At 31.5% G+C, this 27638-nt stretch overlaps 3 protein-coding genes across 5 annotated transcripts; 1 reads left to right on the top strand and 2 right to left on the bottom strand.

Annotated features, from left to right (window-relative positions):
• Positions 1 to 275: 275 nt before the first annotated feature.
• On the bottom strand, positions 276 to 21981 carry LOC123265067 (protein rogdi). 3 transcript variants are annotated; one of them, XR_006509495.1, is made up of 7 exons: positions 21845 to 21981; positions 21368 to 21439; positions 21178 to 21312; positions 1211 to 1489; positions 924 to 1133; positions 665 to 852; positions 276 to 582 (listed from the first exon to the last, which is right to left on the bottom strand). XR_006509495.1 is itself a non-coding variant. In XM_044728652.1 (6 exons), the coding sequence occupies exons 1-6, from the start codon at positions 21878 to 21880 to the stop codon at positions 511 to 513; spliced, it is 804 nt and encodes a 267-aa protein (XP_044584587.1). In that variant the 5' UTR covers positions 21881 to 21981; the 3' UTR covers positions 276 to 510. The 3 variants fall into 3 exon arrangements, 2 of the variants coding, with proteins under 2 accessions (XP_044584587.1, XP_044584588.1); XM_044728652.1 differs by lacking the exon at positions 665 to 852; XM_044728653.1 differs by lacking the exons at positions 665 to 852; positions 21845 to 21981 and adding an exon at positions 21694 to 21763.
• A 195-nt stretch (positions 21982 to 22176) lies between these two features.
• On the top strand, positions 22177 to 23253 carry LOC123265068 (transcription elongation factor SPT4). Its single transcript, XM_044728654.1, has 4 exons — positions 22177 to 22333; positions 22413 to 22519; positions 22623 to 22678; positions 22943 to 23253. The coding sequence occupies exons 1-4, from the start codon at positions 22271 to 22273 to the stop codon at positions 23059 to 23061; spliced, it is 345 nt and encodes a 114-aa protein (XP_044584589.1). The 5' UTR covers positions 22177 to 22270; the 3' UTR covers positions 23062 to 23253.
• LOC123265066 (synergin gamma-like) lies at positions 23222 to 26615 on the bottom strand. The gene is made up of 7 exons (XM_044728650.1): positions 25942 to 26615; positions 24268 to 25837; positions 24051 to 24208; positions 23841 to 23982; positions 23632 to 23774; positions 23318 to 23563; positions 23222 to 23275 (listed from the first exon to the last, which is right to left on the bottom strand). The coding sequence occupies exons 2-6, from the start codon at positions 25736 to 25738 to the stop codon at positions 23345 to 23347; spliced, it is 2133 nt and encodes a 710-aa protein (XP_044584585.1). The 5' UTR covers positions 25739 to 25837; positions 25942 to 26615; the 3' UTR covers positions 23222 to 23275; positions 23318 to 23344.
• Between the last annotated feature and the right edge of the window lie 1023 nt (positions 26616 to 27638).

The following is a 27638-nucleotide window of genomic DNA, read 5'->3' as shown; positions in this document are numbered from 1 at the left end:
AAAGTTCACTGCAGTGCGTGCTTCAAAATTATTTATGTACCAAGGCGTCATGGCGTAATAGATAAAAGCTGGATGAAGCTAATAAAAACATAGTGGAGTCGGTCTGTAAAATAAAAATACAGGCTGGAATAAAAAAAAGTCTTTCGTTCTATCCAAAACCAACTGGGTCTTTTCAAAAATTTCCAGAATATATATGCAAATACACGACTTAGAAGCCACACACACTCGAAAATTAGTCTGATTATGGTCACACACAAGAATAAAAACGATTTCCATTACGATTTAAGATGGCTTTATTTTCTTATATTAACATTACTCTTACTATTCTTACGTTGAATTTATAGTTAAAATTAAAAGAAAAAATTAGTCTATCTTAAAAGAAATTCTAGCAAAGGTCTAATCACTGGATTAGTGTGCATTTTTAATTGAACACATCTAGTAAAACTGATTCACACGATTTATTATCTTAAAAAAAAAAAAAATAAATAAATAAAATTTTTTTTATACACTTTAGTTTAAACCCATAACTGATGGAACTCTTGATCCTACGGTAAAATCTTTATACTGAGAAAACACAGATATCTGCAAAGAAAAATAATTATTTTTTTTTTTTATTCAGTAAATTATTAACCCATAATAGGCAAACTGGGTAAAAAGTACACACCCCAAAAATTTTACTTCATTGGAATTTTATAGACTTTGTTCACGTCAAATGTTATTAAATTATTTCAAAATTATGTATAAATCTATCTTATGCAAAATTATTCGAGCTTCAATTTAAAAATAAAAAAATTTCTTTGCCTTTATTGGATATTTGAAATTAAATTGTACTATTCTTTTTTACCTTCATTGCTGTTAAAGGAATATCGTATAGATGCTTGCCTGTCTAGTCAAGGGTTAGATGAAAAATCAAATTTTCATACCTTATCTTTCAGTCGTTGACAAAGCTGTAGAGCTATGGTTAATAATATCAAAGCGTCATTCAGCCATGGTACATTACATTCAGCTTGCTGCGACTCATATTTTACATTTCCATGTGTACTTTCTAACTGATATACAGCCAAAATGAGCTTATAGCTTTGAATGTAGAAACTAATTGCCAAGTTTTCTGGTAAATTTGGATTTAATGATTTCTAAATAAAACAAAATTTACATTGCCCAATTTATTGTCATCTTAATTGAACTATCTGAAATTCATGAGTTTATTTACCATATTGCGACTCTTCATCAAATCATCAATGGTTTTCTTTTTAGGCACAATTAAACTCGACCGACTTCGTTGAAGGCACCCAAGGATATTAGCAAGTATATGTAAAACTTCCTCAGATGTTTTAAATAAATAATTACGATCTACATTGTCAATATGAGCAATAGCTTGTTGAAGGTGATTCGCAGCATCTTGAATCTGTTGTAATTTCCATGGATGATCATTCTGTATACTTGTTCTCATTGAAACGTTTTGCTGACGTTGGACTTTGAATGTCACTTCCTAATAATTATTGATAGAAAGAAAATATAAAATTAATTTTTTTAATTATCATGTACCTGAAGTTCCGAACGTTCGTAAAAAAAAATAGTATTTTTTAAAAATAAGAACACTAGATCGGGTTAGCAAGCTGATTTTTGGTAAGCTTCTACATTTTCAACCTAGAAAGCTACAAAAAAATCATCAACCCTCTAAGACCTCCGGAACAACCCCTAACACCCACCCTTATGTTATAAAAATTCGTATGGCCTAGGCTTATTGGGTTAGCAAGCTGATTTTTGGTGAGCTTCTACATTTTCAACCTAGAAAGCTACAAAAAAATCATCAACCCTCTAAGACCTCCGGAACAACCCCTAACACCCACCCTTATGTTATAAAAATTCGTATGGCCTCGGCTAATCGGGTTAGCACGCTGATTTTTTATGAGCTTCTTCATTTCAAACCTATAAAGCTTTAAAAAAATCATCAACCCCCTCAGACCTATTGACACCGTGTAACAGTCCCATAAAGAGCGTTTTTTTACTGAAATGACAAAAATTTGACAGTGAAAAATTCATGTCTCGGTGTCCACAGTAGATTAAGGAAAAACAATCAATGGAAATCGTAGAGTGTACTCTTATAAAGATTTCCATAGCCTTAATAGATCGATCGACCCCATAGACACCGAGTAAAAGCCCGATAAAGGGCGTTTTTTGACTAAATTCCTAGAAATTTGACAGTTAAAAATTCATTTCTCGGTGTCCACTAGAGATTAAGAAAAAAACTCATGAAAATCTCAGAGTACACTCTAAGAAAGATTTCCACAGCCTTAATAGATCCATCGACCCCATAGACACCGAGTAAAAGCCCCGCAAAGGGCGTTTTTTCACTGAAATGACAAAAATTTGAGAGTTAGAAATTCATTCCTCGGTGTCCACTGGAAATTAAGGAAAAAAACTCATGGAAATCATAGACTATACCCTTATGAAGATTTGCATAGCCTTAATCGATTGATCAACCCCAAAGACACCGAATGAAAGCCACATAAAAGGCGTTTTTTGACTAAATTCATAGAAATTTGACAGTTAAAAATTCATTTCTCGGTGTCCACAGGAGATTAAGGAAAAAAACTCATGAAAATCTCAGAGTACACTCTAAGAAAGATTTCCATAGCCTTAATCGATCGATCGACTCCATAGACATCGAGTAAAAGCCCCACAAAGGGCGTTTTTTTACTGAAATGACAATAATTTGAGAGTTAAAAATTCATTCCTCGGTGTCCACAGGAGATTAAGGAAAAAAACTCATGGAAATCACAGAGTACACTCTAAGAAAAATTTCCATAGCCTTAATAGATCGATCGACCCCATAGACACCGAGTAAAAGTTCGATAAAGGGCGTTTTTTGACTAAATTCCTTGAAATTTGACAGTTAAAAATTCATTTCTCGGTGTCCACTGGAGATTAAGGAAAAAAACTCATGAAAATCTCAGAGTACACTGTAAGTCCCGTAAGTGGTTACTTTTGACTAAATTGACAGAAATTGAGTTTTTTAAATTTATTCCTCGGTGTCCACAGGAGATTAAGGAAAAAAACTCATGAAAATCTCAGAGTACACTCTAAGAAAGATTTCCATAGCCTTAATCGATCGATCGACCCCATAGACACCGAGTAAAAGCCCGATAAAGGGCGTTTTTTGACTAAATTCCTAGAAATTTGACAGTTAAAAATTAATTTCTCGGTGTCCACTGGATATTAAGGAAAAAAACTCATGAAAATCATAGAGTACACTCTAAGAAAGATTTCCATCGTCTTAATAGATCGATCGACCCCATAGACACCGAACAAAAGCTCCATAAAGGGCGTTTTTTATGTACCTGAAGTTCCGAACGTTCGTGAAACGAAATCGTTTTTCATTCATAATTTCAACGATATTAAAAAGATCACGCCAAATATTTCTGTAAAACGTTCTTTTGGGGGCTCGAAGGTATAAAAAAAAATTTGAATCCTCTCCGACTTCCGAAACATCCCCTAATGACTACCCATAACTTTAAAAAATTCATAATTCCGTGACTATTAATAAGATCACGCCAATTCTCGCTGAAAATTTTCATTTTGGGGTCTTACAACTATTAAAAAAGTTTGAACCCTCTCGGACTTCCGGAACACCCCCTAAAGCCCGACCTTAACTTTAAAAAATTCATTACTACGTGTCTATTAAAAAGATCACGCCAACTTTTGCTGAAAATCCTTATTTTGGGTACCCAAAGATATAAAAAAATTGGAACACTCTCCGACTTCCGGAACATCTCTTTATGCCACCCTAATGACCACCCTTATTGTTAAACAATTCATAATTTCGTGACTATTGAAAATATCACGCCAATTTTCGCTGAAAATTTTCATTTTAGGGTCTCACAACTGTTAAACGAGTTTGAATCCTCTCTTACTTCCGTCACACTTTGTTTCATTTTCAATAAATAACTCAAAATTCTAGCGTTTGAGTTACAAATGAATCTTTTACGTTTTTATCCCAACTTTTAGTTTTAAAAAATAATTTTTATTTTTTACTCTATATTTAGGATTAAAGATTAAATTTTCAGCTTCTAATTCCGATTTTGGGATTAAAAATTAAAAATAATATTTTTAATCACGACTTTGGGGTCGTAAATTTTAGTTTTAATTTTCAATGCAAAATTTCTTAATTAAGAAATTTGCAACCCTGAGTAAGACTAATAACTTCCCGATTTTTTTTAATTTTCAATTTTCTTAGCAGGAAGTTAAAAAAATTAAAATAAAAAAAGTTCCCCACACGATAAAATATTTTTATGATTTAAGAAATTTTGAATCGATTGATACCCTCATTGTGGAAACATATTTTGAATTGTTAACTAACTTTTGTTTTTAAACAAATACACAATAAAAAATTTCTCGTCAAATTTAACACAAAAATTTGTGTTAATGACTTTTTTTACACAATCTGTGTTGAATCAACACTCGATTGTGTTGAATCAACATACTTAAATTTTAAATTCTACACACTTAAATGTTAAATTCTACACAAACATTTTTACACTTGACACAATGAAAAATTTTTTACCGTGTAGAAAGAATTAAAAAAAAAAGTTCTCTACACGAAAAGATATCTTTATGATTCATGAAGTTCTGAATCGCTTCATAACTTCAGTACGGTAACAAATTTTTAATTGTTATCTAACTATTTTTTTTAAACAATAGGAAAAATTAAAATAAAAAAAGTTTCCCACACGATAGGATATCTTTATGATTCATGAAATTCAGAATTGATTAATACCTATATTGTGGAATTGATTTTTTAATTTTTAACCAATAAATTTATCAAAGAGATAGAAAAATTAAAAAAAAAAAAGTTTATACTATTAACAAGTTCTCCACGCATTAGGAAATAGTTATAATTTAAAAAAAATACTTGTGTAAGACTCGAGGTTTATATTTTGTATACCACTCATATTTATTTATACATCTACAAGTAATAACCCGACAATGACTACGGAATGAGACATCTAATAAAAGCCAATATAATTAAGGGATGACAATGACTGGAGGACGTTGTACTAGGACCCATCGCGTGAGGTCCTCATGAAGGGTGGCGTCGGAATGCCCCTAACAATCTCTCTCGTAGTCCTCTCAACCCTCGTTGAGTGGGGGCGAGTCTTGTCACGGGCTGGGGGTACGGCCTTACGTCACAGATCTCGGGCCTCACGATACTCGACAGCCGTCAGCCTCGGCAATAAGAATAGCGTTGCTTACAGTCGGCTGTCCTGATGATGCTCGCGTCCTCGCGACTAGTGGTCAGCTGCTCGTTCGAGTGACCATGTCACTTTGCCTGCTATATCACTATTTTCGACCTAAAATAATATTCGAGTATTATCAGCATTTGAAAAATATAAGATATCATGCAATATCATGCAGCCATTCCTATTGTAAGATCAAAGCCGTTCTCGTTTTTATAAAAAAACAACAACACATTACAATTAGACAATAATCATGTGCATTCTCTACCTACTGGACTCAGGGCATGTGTCTATACCGCTGATCCAGTCATACATGCTTAAACTTTAGAGCCGACCAATTGGCACCAGTGACTTCGTATCTGACTCAGCCGTCCACCGGATACGAATCACTATTCGCCATATAGCTTGTCTGCAGCTCTAAATTTTAACATTCCATTCAATTTTCATGCGTACAATTTCAAGCTTAACCCATTTACGTCGTTAGTACTCAATAACGACTGCATGCTTCGTGACAGATATCACTAAAACCACTAGCAGTACGGAGAAACCACCGCCAACCGGCGCTTGATCGATTAAGATCTTCGCAGTTTCTCGACGTAACCACCAGGACGTTGGAGTCGTCGCCCGGTCATCACTGACCGCCCGATCGTTCAACGATCACACGACTCATATCGGCTTTCTCAAATTAAACCACTAATAGTGCGGAGAAGCTACTGCCATACGGCACTTGATTGATTCCCTAATCTTGCAGTCTCTCGACGCAACTACTAGGACGATGACTCCCTAGCCAGCATTAGGATGCAAATACTCCTCCATCTGGCCTCCATTTGTAATGAGTTAGCTCATACTCGGTGCACTAATGAAGTATCCTAGCTGCTACGGAACTCAGGATCACTCCAGCTGTTCACCAACTCCTCCAGGTTTGCACTAATAAGTGCCGATTGTTGCTGCAACCGCTTAACTTTACACTGTCAAGAGTTGAACGGCCAACGTGATAGTCCAACTCAGCTTTTTACCTAGAACAGATTAAGAGTGTCGACGATGTAACGTCTTACCACTGAAATCCCTTCAAGATTCCTGGTCTTCCGTCTACAATCATAATGACGGTTCATGACGTACTCGATGCACACGTTCGTGCATCTCATGCACTATCGTCAATTGTTGAAAGATCTTCAACAGCTATCGCTGCCGTCCATACTGACTTGGTAATATCTGTACAACGGTTACTCGAGCAACAGACGTATCCCAGACGAGTTGATACTTCAGCACTCGTCAGGACCACCTTCGAAGCCTAGTCAGAAACTTTGAAGACATGAATTAACATTTTAGCTAGAGACAGATGTAATGCTCTCGACGATATATAAATCTCATCTTCATCAAGCCTTAATTACAATAACTTAATAATTATTTTATTTAATTTTTAATGGTTACTATGCTCACATATTTTATCGCTGAAATTCCAGCTTGAATTTCAATCATATTTTATACAGGTACGAGAAACCACATCCCGTTCACTCAACATCCAAGAAGGACGTATAGCTGGTTCCCCTTACTTTAAGATACTTAACGTACTCAATGTTAAACCATAGCAATTCTAACAACCGATACCTTATAGCTGATGTGACAATATACTCTAACCAGTATCCACGACCCCTTTTTTTTTTGAGGTCCAGTTGACCTGACTTTACTACCTGACTATTACTTGTCGTAAAATTAACCCGCAGTCTTAAACAAGACTACTATTGTTTAAGGGACAGTAACTGCGCTACTGTACAGATTCAAACCAAACTATTTTGCAATTACGTAAATATCGATCTTGTTGACCGACGTTTCTATTACTTTAAGATCTTAAAATCTTGTTCTGTCGGCAGGGCATTTAATAATTTCGTAGTAGTCCGATATCACATGGTGATTTTAAAAATGATAATTTCGATTACAATTCAAATTTGCAAACTTCATCCGAGTATTGTACGATATTAATTAACAATGCTCAGTGATAACTCTTCGCAAAAATACCGATATGAATTTAGAATATAGTGCTGAATTATTTAATCGCTCATCTAATTCTTCATCTTTCTAGTATGCAATTAGTACATCAATTAATGACCTAGCATTCACAATAATCGACTTCAATAATCTATACTAATATTATAAAGGGGAAAGAGTTGATTGTTTGTTTGCATTGAATGGACTCCGGAACTACTGAACCGATTTGCAAAATTCTTTCTCCGTTGGGAAGCTACACTATCCCCGGATGACATAGGCTATATTATATTTTCAAATTATTGTTAAATACCCTGCAAAGCCGGGGTAGACTGCTAGTCATTAATATTATTAATTATTTATCTTTAACTTTCATCCATCAACTATATACTTTGTCAATTTATAACTGACAATTCTACTTTACGATATCAAACGCTTAACTATTTTATTTACATCTTGTTTAAAAATGTCTAGCCAATTCGATATTATTACGAGATGTTAAAATTTGTTAAATAACATCTCTTACAAAACTATCTGATTTTTCTAACTCAAATGATAGTGCTATCATACTAACGTAAGGTTGGTGAAATTAGATAATTATCTTTTGTTTTAACTAGCTTAAAATCAATGCTAAGGAGCATTTCAATAATACACTATACAATAATTTTTTACAATCTATTGTAGAACTACTTCGTCCTTTGTGCATTATACCGATGAGTTTACTTAGCCTGTAACCGACACATGGTTGCCACTCAACTTTTTAGTATTTACAATAAGGTAATAAAACAAGGGTTTCTTGCGAGATAAAGACTCGGCTGTGAGAAAACTAAACCCGAGGTTTCCTCGTATAGTAATTCTAATACTATGTCCTTGAAACCATCTGTTTTGTGTTGATATGTTTTTAAAATTTTCTTAAACTCGACTCAACATAATTTTTCTACCAACAATGAATTTTACTTATTGAGTTACTTGCAACACACGTAATATTTATTTTCAACGACTAACGAAAAGGATATTTTGAACTTTTCAAAGACTTTAACTAGAAACACTTTTATACCAACATGTGTTATTTAGGCATTTCGAATTTCTACGTTATAACTATTTACTAGTTTCTACTTTCTCCTTTGTGTATTGTTCACAAAATATATGTGACCGCCGGGTTCTATTTTATAGTTTTGCCAAAGATAATTTCTTCAAACTTGGTGTCATATATTTTATATATATTATTAACATGCTTATTCATTATTTTTCAATCAGATTTGAGTATATATACTAACTATACCTAATAATAAGTTCGTTTTCCGAATTGTTAATCTTTGCAATTTGCAATAACTCCACATTAATAAAATCAATCATTATACTCTCTTATAGCTAACTAATATCCAATTGTAACGATTAAAAATCAAGGCGTTACTAAATTATATTGTGATTCTGATTAAGACTACTGCTTATTTATTTTGAAAATGTATAGTTACTTATAACCGCGACAACATTCTTTGGAACCGCATAGCGAGTACTCACTACTTGATCGCGCAAGTATATCAATGCTACATCCGGTATGCATAATTCGGAGTTCTGCTTCATTATTTATTAATTTACTATTTCTTCATGCTATTACAATTACTACTTGCAATAACACTTTATTTATTATCGAGCAAGCATTACTAAGCCTACTTGATTATACCTCTTAATATACCAACTCAAGTTGTATCATAATTAATTACTTTTAACTTCTACATTACCAAATTTATCGTTCATTATAACCATGACACTCAGTGTCGTATTACCAAATGAGCGATGATGAGTTGACCAGCTTAAGGCCCTGATTCTTCATTTGCTGATGAACTATTTTATCGTAATCATCCGTTGTTGATGTCACTCTGACGTTGAATCCAGTAACTTCTTTTGCGTTGAACTCATCATCCATTATCTGCACCCGATTTCTGGTGAACTCGCTGAGAATGCAATTTCAGTTGCAAAACAGATCACCATTGAGTTGTTCTGCTTCTTCATAATTCCACCTTCTCCAGATGCTTTAGTCCTGGTTCCTTCTGCAAGTACGACTCCTCTACAAAGCCTATCTCGACCGCAGCTATGGATATTCTTAACTACTTTAATTTTTCAGAGAAGTTGCAATTTTCGAAGATGTAGTAACATGACCTTGGGTGATCTAACTACGAAGTAGCCAAATTTGAGGATTGAGTAGAGTTGACCCAGCACTCAACCTATTGACCTTGAAACTGATGCGAAACCACAATATTTGCACTGACAATAACTTCTCAATTATAATTAATATATTATAACTTATTATAACATTAATACACCACACTTTCCACGGAACACGGATTTCCAATCCCACTTCTGATCTGTAAGACTCGAGGTTTATATTTTGTATACCACTCACATTTATTTATACATCTACAAGTAATAACCCGACAATGACTACGGAATGAGACATCTAATAAAAGCCAATATAATTAAGGGATGACAATGACTGGAGGACGTTGTACTAGGACCCATCGCGTGAGGTCCTCATGAAGGGTGGCGTCGGAATGCCCCTAACAATCTCTCTCGTAGTCCTCTCAACCCTCGTTGAGTGGGGGCGAGTCTTGTCACGGGCTGGGGGTACGGCCTTACGTCACAGATCTCGGGCCTCACGATACTCGACAGCCGTCAGCCTCGGCAATAAGAATAGCGTTGCTTACACTTGCTTTCCCATAAAAATTTTCTCGGCAACAAATAATCGATATGAAAAAAACAATTTTAAGAAAAAATATTTTTTAGTGCAAAAATACAATAAACAAGTCTAAAAAAATATGAGCTTTACGGGGACTTAATGTCCGGATCCGAGGAGTGCGCATGCGCTATTATCTCAAATTGTTGTCGGAGTATGATGGGGGAATAATAGTAATGTGAAGCAAACAATAAAAATAGTAAGCGGCTGCTCTGATAATCGAATATTTGTGTTCTCAACTTTTTTGTAACTTTTTCTTTTTATTTTTCTTAATTATAATTATAACTTTTAAAAAATCGATACCAGAATATAGGTTTCAAACGATTCCATATTTCATGAATCGTTAAAATTTTCTATCGTGTGGAAAGCTTTTTTTTTTTTAATTTTCTATTTGCTTGAAAAAATTGTTAGTTAACAATCAAAAATTTCTATCCACAATATAAGTATCAATCGATTCCAAAGTTCTTGAATCGTAAACACAACCTATCGTGTAAAGAACTTTTTATTAACAATTTTTGCGATTTGTTTAAAAAATTTGTTAGTTAATCAAAAAAAAAAAGTTCTCACAATATTTGTTTCAAACGATTCCAAATTTCATGAATCGTAAAAATATCCTATCGTGTGGACAAGTTTTTTTTTTTTTAATTTTTTCTATTTGTTTAAACAAATAACACCGGCACACAAAAAAGTTGTCTGTACTTGGGACGCGCCACATATATTCCCATGTAATTTGACCCGCTGAACCCGAATTTGAGGTCCGTTTGGCCCCTACACCCTAGGATTTTGAGAAAACTGTAAAAACCGAAAAAACGGGAAAATTGGGGGTTTTGGTGATTGAAAAATTTTTAGATTCTAACTATGCATGATTTTCATGTATTTCGATCTGCTTTATACTTATCTGAAGTGTACTCAGACCAGCAGCCATTAAAAGTCTAAGTAAATCCCGAAAAACCCATGAAAATTGCGAAAAAAACAAAAATTCCCAATATTGTGATAAAAAATGTATTGAGCTAAATATATGATGATTTTCATGTAGGTTTATCGACGACATATAAATCTCCAACTTTTATAACTCAGACGTCTCGAAAACATCAAACAAATGTGCAAAAAACCCCGAAAATTGGAAAAAATCAAATGTAATATAATAAAAATCGAGTTATTATTCAAAATAAATAAAAAATCATATCATTCGATCTGTGGTGCATAAAAAAAGTATTTCGTCCTAAGACTTAAAAATTAATTTTTTCGAAAGTATCATCAAAACCCTTTGGATTTGAATTTTAATTCGTTCTCCGCTTATATCTCACCCTTTTATCTTCAAACGTCCTGCATAAAGGGTTTCTCTTTCGTTTCCTCTCTTCTTCGGGTAAATCTCTCTTCAGAGTCCAACAATGATCTGCCATCATATTTACATCCCACGTTCCTTGATATCGTTTTTCCATCACACTAATGTCTTGATGGAATCTCTCACCTTGCTCTTCACTAAAATCACCAAGATTTTCAGGAAAGTGTGAAAGATGAGAATGTAAATAGTGCAATTTTGTATTCATTAAGCAACCTAAAGTATTATAGTTGTATAACAACTCGTCAACTAAAGTTGCGTAGTTATCACTTTTCGTATTCCCTAAAAATTGCTGTGATACTTCCTTAAAACTTCCCCAAGCTGCTCTCTCAATCTCGTTCATCTCATATTCAAGATTAGCATCCTGGAATAGAGTCCGAATTTGGGGTCCATCAAAAATTCCTTCTTTTAATTTAGCGTCACTTATAGCTGGAAATTTTTCGCCCAAGTACTTAAAACAGTTTCCATCTTTATCCAGAGCTTTGACAAATTGCTTCATAAGGCCAAGCTTGATATGAAGTGGGGGCAGCAAGTACTTGGAAGGATCAATTAGAGATTGTCGCGTAACATTGTGAGAACCAGGATTCAAATTTGTTCTTGTTGGCCATTCTTTTTGAATGTAATGATTCTTTCGGTCTCGGCTATCCCACAAACATAAGAAGCAGGGGTACTTTGTGAACCCTGATTGTTGGCCTAGCAATATTGTTGCAATTTTCAGATCACCACAAACCTTCCATTGATGTTCTGAATAGTTTATTTTATCTAATACAACCTGTAAATTGTCATAAGTCTCCTTTAGTTTAGTCGAATGAGCTACTGGAATCGGTGCCAATAAGTTTCCATTATGAAGAAGCACAGCTTTAAGACTTCGCCTAGAGGAGTCAATAAAAAGCCTCCATTCTTCGTCTTTGTAAGTGTTTGGCTTCAACTCATCGATCAGTCCTTTTACATCTGAACAGTACACAAATGAATTTTCGCTGTCTTTTGTAAAATACTTCCGGAACTCTTTTTCCCTATCACGATAAAAATAAGCTGTTGTATTTTTAGCTAATAAATTTTTTTTCCTTAAAGCTGAGGCTAAATGTTCAGCTTTTACCTTAGATAGTCCTAAGTCTCGTACAAGGTCATTCAATTCAAGTTGATCGAAGACTTCAGGGTCTTTACTTCTAGGAACACCACTCGGGATGTATTCTTCATCCTCAGAATGGATCTCTTCGGGTTCAGGATCGATTTCTTCAAAGTTATCTTCAACTTCCATCTCTTCATGTTCATTCACTGGTTCAGGAGCTGCAGGTTCTTCGACATTCAAAACTTTTCTGCTGGCACAACTGATGTTACGTTGGCATATTGAATTTTATGTTTGGTTGTCGAAGAAAAACCTGAAACTTCCGTCGTGCAAAAATAGCAGTTTTTGACTCGTTGGTGCAGACCAAATCACAGGTTTTGAAAATTTCAAGCACTGTTTACTTTTCGTCTGCCCCCAACGAGTAAGCATCGTGTGACACCGATTGCAAAGTGAATGTGGTACCCAAGTTGCTTCCCAGTTCGTAATCTGGATACCGAAGCAGGTTTCGTAGACATTTTTCAATTTGTTTGAAAAAGATCTACGACTTTTCGTTACTTCAAATTCTCCACATATGTAACAGAAGCAATTGGAGTTTTGTTACATATGTGAGAGACACTTCTTGTCATATTAAACGCTTCAGAAGCCAAGTCACCCACTAATGAAGAGCTGCAGTCACTTGATGACGACGCCTGCGAGCCTGCTTTCTCACTCTGACCAGACGCCGATACTGGGATTCCGGGTCCCTGCATCGTAAAACACTTATTACTTGTGCCTGCCATGACGGCATTCAAGCCGTTAACCCAGGGACTATGCCAGACGGTCCTGTTGCCCGCCGTCACCACGTGGAGGTGCCCTGGTTACAGGCACAAGCATTTAAGCAAGAAATCGATTCTGAGCCCAAAAAGTTCCTAGAAGTGAAAACCCTGAAACATCAGCTTAAAGGAAAAAAACTTTATTAACTAAAAATACAACAGCTTATTTTTATCGTGATAGGGGAAAAAAAATCTGATAACATTTTTAAAACGGCGAAAATTCATTAGTGGACTGTTCAGATGTAAGAAGTTTGATTGATGAGTTAAAGCCGAACACTTTCAGGACGAGGAGTGAAAGTTTTTCATTGCTTTGTCTAAGCGAAGTCTCAAAGCACCGACTCCAGTAGCTCATTTGACCAAAAATCATTGAAAAGTTTGTGGTGATCTGAAAATTGCTACACTAGTTAAGCCAACAATCTGGTTCACAATATATCCCTTCTTGTATGTTTGTAGGATAGTCACGATCGGAAAATTCCCTACAGTAGAAAAGAACGGCCAACAAGAAAGAATTTGAATCATGGTTCTCACAACGTTATGCGAGAATCTCTCATTAATCCTTACAAGTACTTGCTGCCACCACTTTATATCAAGCTTGACCTTATGAAGCATTTTTGTCAAAGCTCTCGATAAAATGGCAACTGGGTTAAGGACCTTGACGAAAAATTTCCAGCTATAAGGTAAAATAAAATGAAAAGAGGAATTTTTTATGTACCACAAATGCGGACTCCATTCCAGGATGCTAGTCTTGAGTATGAGATGCACAAGATTGAGAGAGCAGCTTGGGGAAGTTTGAAGGAAGTATCTCGAAATTTGTGAGGGAATGTGAATACAAAATTGCACTATTTACAATCTCATCTTTCACACTTTCCTGAAAATCTTGGTAATTTCAGTGAAGAAAGAGAAGAAACATTCCATCAAAACATGAGTGGATGTCAATATGATGGTAGATCATTGTTGGACTCTGAAGAGAGATTTACCCGAAGAAGAGAGGAAACGAAAGAGAAACCCTTTATGCAGGACGTTTGAAGATAAAAGGGTGAGATATAAGCGGAGAACGAATTAAAATTCAAATCCAAAGGGTTTTGATGATATTTTCCGAAAAAATTAATTTTTTTTAAGTCTTAAGACGAAATACTTTTTTTTTATGCACCACAGATCGAATGATATGATTTTTTTTTATTTATTTTGAATAATAACTCGATTTTTATTATATTACATTTGATTTTTTTCCAATTTTCGGGGTATTTTGCACATTTGTTTGATGTTTTCGAGACGTCTGAGTTATAAAAGTTGGAGATTTATATGTCGTCGATAAACCTACATGAAAATCATCATATATTTAGCTCAATACATTTTTTTTTATCACAATATTGGGAATTTTTTGTTTTTTTTCGCAATTTTCATGGTTTTTCGGGATTTACTTAGACTTTTAATGGCTGCTGGTCTGAGTACACTTCAGATAAGTATAAAGCAGATCGAAATACATGAAAATCATGCATAGTTAGAATCTAAAAAATTTTTCAATCACCAAAACCCCAATTTTCCCTGTTTTTTTCGGTTTTTACAGTTTTCTCAAAATCCTAGGGTGTAGGGGCCAAACGGACCTCAAATTCGGGTTCAGCGGGTCAAATTACATGGGAATATATGTGGCGCGTCCCAAGTACAGACAACTTTTTTTTTGTGTGCCGGTGTAATTAGCTAACAAAAAAATTTGATTTCATAATATTGGCATCGATCAATTACAAATGTAATGAATCGTCTAGAAAACCTATTAATAAATGATCGATTTTAAAAATGTTAACTAATTATTTGTTTAAACAAATAGAAAATATTTTTTAAAAAGTTTTCCACACGATAGGATATCTTTACGAATCATGAAATTTGGAATCGGTTGATACTTAGATTGAAGAAACGATTATTTTTGTTAACTAATTATTTATTTTAAAATAATACAGATAATTTTTCCGGCATCAAAGAATCAATATAAAAAAAAATATTTTTTTTTTTAATTTTCTTAAAGCAAATATAAGGTTAACAAGTTTAAAACAATTTGAGCTCTACGGGGATCCGATGTGGATCGGAGGAAGTGCGCGTGCGCCGTGCCTCAAACCCGTTGTCGGTGAATGATGGGAGAAATAATAATATTATTATTATTGATAATAACAATAGTTATTGGCCGCTCAGATACTCGGGTAATTTGTATTTTCTCCTTTTTTGTAATATATTTTTTTTTAAGTCTAAATTAACAACCAACGTTATTAAATAAAATATTTAATAATTATTTAAAAAAAAAAAAAGTTAGAGAAACTGGATCCAAACGAGCATGGTATTGGTTGTTACAAATGCTTGTGAGTTAAAGTTGATATTTAAAAAAAAAAAAAAAAAAAAATATATTTATGCTATATAGTATTTATATTATACATATATATACACATTATAATATATAATATCATATAATATTACAGTATAATAATAATAATAATAATAATAATAATAATAATAATAATAATAATATTATTATTATTATTATATTATAATATATATTTAACTTACAAGCATGTACGGAATACACTCACATACCATGCTTGTAAAGGTGGATCCTAGGTCTCTAGACTTTTTTTTTTTTATTAAAAATCGATTTCATAAAAGTTAATTTAGACTTAGAAAAAATTACAAAAAAGGAGAAAATACAAATTATAGTATTGCCCTGTTATTATTATATATTCACATTATTATTATTTCTATCATTCACCGACAACGGGTTGAGAGGCACGGCGCACGCGCACTTCCTCCGATCCGTACATCGGATCCCCGTAGAGCTCAAATTGTTTTAAACTTGTTAACCTTATATTTGCTTTAAGAAAATTAAAAAAAAAAATATTTTTTTTTATATTGATTCTTTGATGCCGGAAAAATTATCTGTATTATTTTAAATAAATAATTAGTTAACAAAAAAATAATCGTTTCTTCAATCTAAGTATCAAACGATTCCAAATTTCATGATTCGTAAAGATATCCTATCGTGTGGAAAACTTTTTTTAAAAAAATATTTTCTATTTGTTTAAACAAATAATTAGTTAACATTTTTAAAATCGATCATTTATTAATAGGTTTTCTAGACGATTCATTACATTTGTAATTGATCGATGCCAATATTATGAAATCAAATTTTTTTTGTTAGCTAATTATTTGTTTAAACAAATAGAAAAAATTAAAAAAAAAAAAACTTGTCCACACGATAGGATATTTTTACGATTCATGAAATTTGGAATCGTTTGAAACAAATATTGTGAGAACTTTTTTTTTTTGATTAACTAACAAATTTTTTAAACAAATCGCAAAAATTGTTAATAAAAAGTTCTTTACACGATAGGTTGTGTTTACGATTCAAGAACTTTGGAATCGATTGATACTTATATTGTGGATAGAAATTTTTGATTGTTAACTAACAATTTTTTCAAGCAAATAGAAAATTAAAAAAAAAAAAGCTTTCCACACGATAGAAAATTTTAACGATTCATGAAATATGGAATCGTTTGAAACCTATATTCTGGTATCGATTTTTTAAAAGTTATAATTATAATTAAGAAAAATAAAAAGAAAAAGTTACAAAAAGTTGAGAACACAAATATTCGATTATCAGAGCAGCCGCTTACTATTTTTATTGTTTGCTTCACATTACTATTATTCCCCATCATACTCCGACAACAATTTGAGATAATAGCGCATGCGCACTCCTCGGATCCGGACATTAAGTCCCCGTAAAGCTCATATTTTTAGACTTGTTAATTGTATTTTTGCACTAAAAATATTTTTTCTTAAAATTGTTTTTTCATATCGATTATTTGTTGCCGAGAAAATTTTTATGGGAAAGCAAGTATTTTTTTTTAAATTATAACTATTTCCTAATGCGTGGAGAACTTGTTAATAGTATAAACTTTTTTTTTTTTAATTTTTCTATCTCTTTGATAAATTTATTGGTTAAAAATTAAAAAAATCAATTCCACAATATAGGTATTAATCAATTCTGAATTTCATGAATCATAAAGATATCCTATCGTGTGGGAAACTTTTTTTATTTTAATTTTTCCTATTGTTTAAAAAAAATAGTTAGATAACAATTAAAAATTTGTTACCGTACTGAAGTTATGAAGCGATTCAGAACTTCATGAATCATAAAGATATCTTTTCGTGTAGAGAACTTTTTTTTTTAATTCTTTCTACACGGTAAAAAATTTTTCATTGTGTCAAGTGTAAAAATGTTTGTGTAGAATTTAACATTTAAGTGTGTAGAATTTAAAATTTAAGTATGTTGATTCAACACAATCGAGTGTTGATTCAACACAGATTGTGTAAAAAAAGTCATTAACACAAATTTTTGTGTTAAATTTGACGAGAAATTTTTTATTGTGTATTTGTTTAAAAAAAAAGTTAGTTAACAATTCAAAATATGTTTCCACAATGAGGGTATCAATCGATTCAAAATTTCTTAAATCATAAAAATATTTTATCGTGTGGGGAACTTTTTTTATTTTAATTTTTTTAACTTCCTGCTAAGAAAATTGAAAATTAAAAAAAATCGGGAAGTTATTAGTCTTACTCAGGGTTGCAAATTTCTTAATTAAGAAATTTTGCATTGAAAATTAAAACTAAAATTTACGACCCCAAAGTCGTGATTAAAAATATTATTTTTAATTTTTAATCCCAAAATCGGAATTAGAAGCTGAAAATTTAATCTTTAATCCTAAATATAGAGTAAAAAATAAAAATTATTTTTTTAAACTAAAAGTTGGGATAAAAACGTAAAAGATTCATTTGTAACTCAAACGCTAGAATTTTGAGTTATTTATTGAAAATGAAACAAAGTGTGACGGAAGTAAGAGAGGATTCAAACTCGTTTAACAGTTGTGAGACCCTAAAATGAAAATTTTCAGCGAAAATTGGCGTGATATTTTCAATAGTCACGAAATTATGAATTGTTTAACAATAAGGGTGGTCATTAGGGTGGCATAAAGAGATGTTCCGGAAGTCGGAGAGTGTTCCAATTTTTTTATATCTTTGGGTACCCAAAATAAGGATTTTCAGCAAAAGTTGGCGTGATCTTTTTAATAGACACGTAGTAATGAATTTTTTAAAGTTAAGGTCGGGCTTTAGGGGGTGTTCCGGAAGTCCGAGAGGGTTCAAACTTTTTTAATAGTTGTAAGACCCCAAAATGAAAATTTTCAGCGAGAATTGGCGTGATCTTATTAATAGTCACGGAATTATGAATTTTTTAAAGTTATGGGTAGTCATTAGGGGATGTTTCGGAAGTCGGAGAGGATTCAAATTTTTTTTTATACCTTCGAGCCCCCAAAAGAACGTTTTACAGAAATATTTGGCGTGATCTTTTTAATATCGTTGAAATTATGAATGAAAAACGATTTCGTTTCACGAACGTTCGGAACTTCAGGTACATAAAAAACGCCCTTTATGGAGCTTTTGTTCGGTGTCTATGGGGTCGATCGATCTATTAAGACGATGGAAATCTTTCTTAGAGTGTACTCTATGATTTTCATGAGTTTTTTTCCTTAATATCCAGTGGACACCGAGAAATTAATTTTTAACTGTCAAATTTCTAGGAATTTAGTCAAAAAACGCCCTTTATCGGGCTTTTACTCGGTGTCTATGGGGTCGATCGATCGATTAAGGCTATGGAAATCTTTCTTAGAGTGTACTCTGAGATTTTCATGAGTTTTTTTCCTTAATCTCCTGTGGACACCGAGGAATAAATTTAAAAAACTCAATTTCTGTCAATTTAGTCAAAAGTAACCACTTACGGGACTTACAGTGTACTCTGAGATTTTCATGAGTTTTTTTCCTTAATCTCCAGTGGACACCGAGAAATGAATTTTTAACTGTCAAATTTCAAGGAATTTAGTCAAAAAACGCCCTTTATCGAACTTTTACTCGGTGTCTATGGGGTCGATCGATCTATTAAGGCTATGGAAATTTTTCTTAGAGTGTACTCTGTGATTTCCATGAGTTTTTTTCCTTAATCTCCTGTGGACACCGAGGAATGAATTTTTAACTCTCAAATTATTGTCATTTCAGTAAAAAAACGCCCTTTGTGGGGCTTTTACTCGATGTCTATGGAGTCGATCGATCGATTAAGGCTATGGAAATCTTTCTTAGAGTGTACTCTGAGATTTTCATGAGTTTTTTTCCTTAATCTCCTGTGGACACCGAGGAATGAATTTCTAACTCTCAAATTTTTGTCATTTCAGTGAAAAAACGCCCTTTGCGGGGCTTTTACTCGGTGTCTATGGGGTCGATGGATCTATTAAGGCTGTGGAAATCTTTCTTAGAGTGTACTCTGAGATTTTCATGAGTTTTTTTCTTAATCTCTAGTGGACACCGAGAAATGAATTTTTAACTGTCAAATTTCTAGGAATTTAGTCAAAAAACGCCCTTTATCGGGCTTTTACTCGGTGTCTATGGGGTCGATCGATCTATTAAGGCTATGGAAATCTTTATAAGAGTACACTCTACGATTTCCATTGATTGTTTTTCCTTAATCTACTGTGGACACCGAGACATGAATTTTTCACTGTCAAATTTTTGTCATTTCAGTAAAAAAACGCTCTTTATGGGACTGTTACACGGTGTCAATAGGTCTGAGGGGTTAATGATTTTTAAAGCTTTATAGGTTTGAAATGAAGAAGCTCATAAAAAATCAGCTTGCTAACCCAATAAGCCTAGGCCATACGAATTTTTATAACATAAGGGTGGGTGTTAGGGGTTGTTCCGGAGGTCTTAGAGGGTTGATGATTTTTTTGTAGCTTTCTAGGTTGAAAATGTAGAAGCTCACCAAAAATCAGCTTGCTAACCCGATCTAGTGTTCTTATTTTTAAAAAATACTATTTTTTCTTACGAACGTTCGGAACTTCAGGTACATTAATTATCTTAATCATTTGAAATTTGAAAAAAAAAATGTGCATCAAAGAGTAGAGAGTATTAATAACTATCACTTATTTTATCATATCAATTTATACCAAAAAGTAAATTATTTTGATTAAGAAACTAAAATTTATTAAACCGTTGCATAAAAATGAATGGATATACTGTTCAGACTCTCATGCATAATGAGACACATCTGCGTGTATTTAAATGATCTTATAAAACTATTGTGTTTCTTCTACGTCATCTTAATTGTTAATAATCTTTTGCATGAAAAATTTCCACCACAAATCCGAAGCCTGTAGCAATATTAAGCAAGCTATTTGATAAAGACAATATTATTATTATAATCAAAGGCAACACTGACATAACATAAGTTCAACGCATTTTGACTCAAAATAATCCTCCAAGATTTCGATGCAATTCAAATTTATTAAAATATATAAAAACTTAAAAATTCAAGGGTAGATTTTTTACTATTTTCTCTAATTTGTTTAACGATTGGGTTGAGTATTTAACTTCCACATATTTTTAAGATTTAATTTTTAAATAATTTTAATAAAAATTTCTCATCGAAAAGCTGACTTCGATTTAAAAAAATGTTTTTTATGACGATAATATATTCGTATTATTTACTATTCGTTTTTTAGAAATATCAATTAAAATATACGGTATAATAAATAAAAGTACATAACTATATCCATAAAAAATTCTAATAAATCTATGCCGCGTGAATGTAAAACATCTTCAATTGACACTGAGTGAATGTAACAGTGAGCAATGAAATACTTTTATAAAATCAATAATATGATTGATTAAAAACCATCGCAACGAAATGCAGAGCAAGACTTAACTCAAATATTGTTAAAATAATTCATTATTGTTATTTTATTGCACCTCTAAAAGATACTTTGTTTTTAATTATAGATTAAAAATTTATTTATTACAAATTACGAATGTAAATGTCTCTCAACACTTTTCAAAAATTATAAGATTTCAAATTAAATATATATAACTGACGATTATTTTTTTTTATAATTATAAATTAACTGAAAATAAAAACTTACAGCATTCGTAATACTGTCACCAGTAAGTACAACTACACATTTAACTTGATCGTGTGGAGACGAAAAAACAAATCTATCAACTTTACATTGTTGATCATTACCAAATAGAGCCATAGGAAATCGCGAACAACATTCCTGAAAAATAGAAGAAAACTTTATAATGTTGGACAAATAATTTATTCAAACTTACTGTCAGTATTGATCTCAATTGTTGTAAGCATGGGTGTATTTCATCATGAAGTACCCATTCAAATTCCATTTGCTGAAAGAAAAATAAAAATATTATTAAACTTTTCGATATATAAGTTGACTATCATATTTATTCTCAATTTAGCCACTGAATTTAAATATTTTCAACAATAGAGAAAAAAAATAATCTTTACTGCAAGTGATAATTCCATGTTATATATTTTGATTAACACAATTGAAATGTAATAATTTTATATTTTTAGTTAATAGAGAATAATATATAGAATAAAAACAATATATAGAATAAAAATTAAATGAAAACATAACCTAGTGAACTTGGTGGATTCGAATATTAAAAAAATGTTATTAAAATAGAACGAGAGTTAATTTCTGAGTAGTAATCTGATAATTCTTATTATCTTATTTTGACAAGGTCATTATGATTAGATAAATGTTAGGCAAAAGGTAAATTACTTACTAGATTACGAGCTTCCTCCTTCTCGTTGTCCGACATTTTTAAATATCAATAGTATATTTAAAAACAAAAAAGGAAAAACAATTTAGAGTCAGAGAGAGATCAAAGATTCAATATAGCCGAATGAACAGTCGTTTTCATAAAAATAAATGATGGAGCCCCTTGGCTATAGTATAGTAAATATATGAAATTAGCTGTAGTTATATATGATGATTGATGATTGAAGAATCCAGTGTTCACATATACAGGTGTACTCAATCATAACAGACATAACCTCCAAATTTGTAACAATATACAGTGTTCGAGTTCAGAAATAAACACAATCAATAACATCACTGATAATTTATTATTTAACATATTTAAGTTAATTAATATTTAAATTTTGGTAAATAAACATCTATCTAGTAATTAAACTGTTTAGTAATTATAATGGAAACTGTTCCTAAAGAATTAAGACATTTACGTGCTTGTTTAGTTTGCTCGTTGATAAAGGTAACTATTAACCTTAAATAATTATTCTATTTTAATTATTTCATATTAAAAAATAAACAAATATTTTGAATTTTCTTAGACCAGTGATCAATTTGAAATCGATGGATGTGACAACTGCGACGAATTCTTACGAATGAAAAATAACAAAGACAATGTCTTTGATTGTTCGAGTGCTAATTTTGATGGGTAAATTTTTTTTTTTTTTTTTTTTTTTTCAGTCATATCATTTTGTTAAAAAGTAATTATTCTAACTCGTCTTTTTTTTTTTTTTTTTTTTTTTTTAATTTAGAATGATCGCAGCGATGAGTCCTGAAGATAGTTGGGTAGCTAAATGGCAACGAATAAGTGAGTATTTTATTATATACTTACATCATTGTTATTGTTATTTAATTATTAATTAAATTAGTCGACTAATTTATATAATAAAATTTTTGGAGCGCTGTGAATTGAATATTTCATAGTTTTCTAATTACTTTTTTGAAATATATAATTCATTTATTAATGAAGTCATGAAAATTGTTAGATACTTATATCAGTGATTATCACTTTAAACATCACTTATGTATAAATTTAAAATATAGATCATTAATTTTAAATTAAAATTTTCAGATCGTTTTACGAGAGGAGTTTATGCAATATCGGTATCAGGAAGATTGCCAGCAGCAGTAATTAGGGAAATGAAAAGCCGGGGAATCGTTTATCGTCCACGTGATACAAGTCAAAGATAAACATTTTTCGAAATATAATAAAATGTCCATTATTATAATTAACAATACTTTAATAGATAAATTATAATTTATCTTAACAACAATTTGAGATTCTCTGTGAATTTATTATTCTATAATTTATCAAATTTGTGCAAACAATAACATTCTTGTAATTTAATAATTTTGGAAGGAATAAAATTACTTTGTTTTTTTCTAAACAATACTAATATCAATAATAATAATAATAATAATAATAATAATAATAATAATGTTAATGATAATAATAATAATAATAATAAACTAGTTAATAAGTCTTTTCAGCAATATTAGTATGTTCATGAGACGACACGTAACGTAAAACTGGTAAATTATGATTAACACAATTAAGCCACAAATTAGCACAAGTTACGTGATAAACATTATCATTGTAAGTAACTTTATTACTAGTAACCGCTGTTAAACAAAGCGCGCATGCTGTATTACAGTTTGGGTGCTGTGGGAACGTTGGTAATTCTGTAACAATCTTAAAAAGACAAAAATTGTGATCATTGAGTACTACATGATATATTAGTAAAATAATAAGTATTTTACCGGAATATTTGAATAAAACGGCTCCATTTGAGCCCATAATCTATCAATTTCCGTTAGAAGATCATCAAAATTCATTATATTTATATCCATTTCCTTGTGAGCAAAATTAACTCGCCGACAAACACTAGCAACTTCAGCTAAATCTGAATAAATTACGATTAATAATAATCATATTATAATTTTTTAATTATTTACACAAAAATACGTACTGCAAAGAAAATTGTAACCTTGGCCAGAATTGAGTACTTCTTGGAGTACTTTATCGGAACTAATATTTGTAAATATATTGGCAGCGACTTGAAGTAGTAAAACACAACTCTCCATGTATTGTTTCCACTCCCAATAAATCAACTAAAGAATAATTATTATTAATTTATTAATCTAATTTTTATTAAAAATTTTTAAATATTTTAAAATACCTGATACATATTTTCTGTTTCCTTATCTTCTTCAAAATTAGCAGGAAGAAATGATTTAAGATCTAAGCTTGGAACTGAATTGGATCGAGTTATAACTCTTCCATTACCCAATTCGATGCTGTTAATCGAAGCTATATCTTCTTTCTGCATAACTTTTTCTGTAAAATAAAAAATTTAATATTTTGCAAATAATTATCATAATTTTTTATAATCTTACCTGGATCGATGGTAACTTCATACTTCTTTTCAAGAAAGTTTAAGGTTTTTTCTGGACTCACAGTAATTTCAAGTTGTGCAAAAGCTTCAATAGTCTCTTGTGTAAAAGAAATTTCTTCTTTATCATTAACACTAGGTAAAAATTGTTCGAAATCAGTAAATAAATCCATGGAATCATCAACACTGGCAATACTAATTTGAACATTATTTGAAACTTCTGGCTCCGCTGATTGTTCTGCGGATACAAAGTCACCAAAATCATCAAAAAGATCAGAATCAGTACCTTCAGTGATAGTAGATTTTGAGGGCTCCTCAACGAGTACTCTCAACGCACTGTATTTATCTTCAACTGGTTGGAGATTCATTAAATCTTGTGCTAAATTATCAAGCCCTGTAACAGCCGGTATATTCGGTAATACTTCAGGTACTGGCGTGTTTTCTATATTCTCAACAATATTTACTTCTCGAGAATTGTTTTGTATTTGTTGTTGCACCGTCTCACTATTACTCCTGATAATAGTATCTTTAAGAATGACTGTTTTAGCTTGATTCTTTACAATACATTTTGAGAATAAATTATTAGAATGATGATCAATCGGACGGTCTTTATTAAGAACTGGTGATTCCATCAAATTACCATGATTACTTTTATTTGAATTTGTTTTTTTTTTCTCAATAAGATTCATTCCTCCACTAAGATTATGATTAGCTAGCCTACTACCGATCGCTGAGCCTTGTTTATAATCCCATTTTATTGTATTAGAAGTATTAGATATTTGAGGAATAGGAGCGCTTTGAAAATCAGTAAAATCATCATTCAAATCTAACGATGATGAATTTGTTGGATGATAAGCTTTAACATTATGACCTACAGAGATTACTTTTTCATCAACACAACTTTTATTAACCAGCACATTTGACATCTTCTGATCAATCTTCGGCTCGTTAACTGATGAATTATTAATGACACTGAGAATGGTTGAAGGATAAGCATTTAAATTTTTGTTATTACTTCGTCGATCATGCTTATTATCAAGATTTCCAATAAAACTAGTTTCTGAAATTGGTGACTGCAATGCATTAGAATACAAAATGTTTAAATTTAGCTGAGGAATCGGCGGTCCAGGTAGCATATGGAGAACATCGAGATTCGTAAATGTGTAGGAGGTTTGTGCAATTGCTGTAAGTGCCAATACGATGTAGAGTTCTTGTTCTGTAAGTTGCCCAGCATACTTTTGATTAGCTAAACTCCATATGTAACCTAGTACTTCAGTAGGTAGTTGACTAGTTAACAGCAAAGGAAATACTTTATTAGTATCCACAAGCAATTCACCTTGCATTGCACCCAGTCCCAGGCTTTCCTCTTTCACAGTATCCCAAACTTTACGATACATGGAAGGTAATACATTTGATGTCGGCCAAAGCCAAGCAGGCAATTGGTTTTGTTTTTTTTCTGCACGAGATTGATTCATCCTTATCACTAATTAATTTTTTTATTTTTATCAATATTTACACTTATTATCATTTTTATTTTCAGTGGGATATAGACTCTACAGGCCTATCATTCATTTCTATAAGAATAAATTATTTAAATATTAGTTTTTCTTTTGCATGATTTTCTTAAATTTAAAAATCTTATTTAGAATCAATCACTAAAAACTTTTTTTTTTCTAACTTGTCATTTGTCATCCGTCATCTGTCAGATTATGGAGATCAATCTTAAACAATCTTAAGGTTAGAAAATCAGAAAAACGAGTACTTATGACCATGTTTCACAAATTTAATGGGCAGACGAGAGGAATGACAGATATTCAATGGTTCGATTCCACTTGGTTCCGAACAGCAATTAGTCGATTTGTAAAAGTCCCTACCTTTGAAATATACGAAACGTAAATATTTCGAATGTCGTTTATCTCACATGCTATTTTTTCATATGTCTTCTAGACCCGTACGATAAATGTTTAGTTATAAAAATGCGCCGTTTGATTACAATACCCTGATAGCCAGCGCTTTCTCAGTAAGTGTTAACTTCCAGCAGTTACCGTTAATTTATACATCAAGTTGGCGGTAATTCTTCACTCAACAACAGTTGTAAGCAAATTGACGGAAATCTACGGCCGCAACTTGAATACAAGTTAACAATCAAACTTGTACTTAAATTTCCTTTCAACTTTACTACAATTTGACGGAAATACTTGTACAGCAAGTTTTGACGTCTATTTGCAGAGTAAGTTATAGGTAACTAATAGGTAATCGCTCGCTTTGCCAACTCTTTCCGTCAAGTTTGCTTCAAATTGCGGACGTAGATTGACAGTAAGTTATAGTAAGTTAAGGTGGCTATCAGGGTAACGAATAATAAATGACTTGAGTGTGTATATTTTTATGCTTCCATCTAGTGGATGTTATTTTTATTTATTGAAAACTTTACTTACTGTAGTTCTTTCGCCCGGGAGTATTAAAATACTCGGTTTCAGCGCGGGAAAGGAATCATTTTAAATAAAAGAATTCTATTTAGACGTTATTTAATTTTGATCAAAATTATTTAGTTGGTTTCAATTTATTATTCAAGTTGACAAAATATTAAAAAGCTTCAAAATATAAAATTGAAGTTTACAATGACGTGATCTTAGCAATCTAAGCTCTCGGTGAGAAGTGTCGTTACATAGTTTTTCCGAAGAGCTTCAAACTCCGTTCTTCTCCCACCATAACTTCCATACATACATCCACTCTAAAGAATACATAAGCACACACATTTTCTACTACATATAAATGATCCTTATATACTAACATGTATTTTCTCTATATCTATATATATTTATTTCAGCCTATCGGCCTGAAAGTTAGACTTCACTAATATACACTTTTAGCAATACAGTCATTATGTTTATTTAACTATTTTTATTAATTTAACAGACCCTTTTAAAATCTATTTATAATAAAAATTAACTTATAATTAACTTGAAATTAAATTACAATAAAAATTATAATAAACTATAACATGAAAATATATATATTATATTGTTTATAATATGTTGGATTAATGTTTGAGTTTGACTAATTAATAACTTGAATTAAATATTATTTCTATTATTTTACAATCGGATTTTCTAATAAAATTATAAGTCAATTTAATTATTATCATGTATAAAAGAATAGACATTATCGTTTAATTATAAATTAAATAATAATTAAATAATGATTCAATAATAAATTAATAGTAAATTAATTAACTAATAATTATTAATTATAAATTAAATACAAGATTATAATTATTAACTATTTTAACTTAATTTTGCTTGACTACAATATTATATAAAGTTAGATTTTAATAGTAAATGTTATTTAACAATATTATTTTTGTTTAGTTACATA

The sequence above is a fragment of the Cotesia glomerata genome, linkage group LG5 (genome assembly GCF_020080835.1).
Source record: "Cotesia glomerata isolate CgM1 linkage group LG5, MPM_Cglom_v2.3, whole genome shotgun sequence".
Classification (NCBI taxonomy): Eukaryota; Metazoa; Arthropoda; class Insecta; order Hymenoptera; family Braconidae; genus Cotesia; species Cotesia glomerata.
The sequence above is the reverse complement of the archived record's forward strand: the minus strand, read 5'-3'. Positions and strand labels throughout refer to the sequence as shown.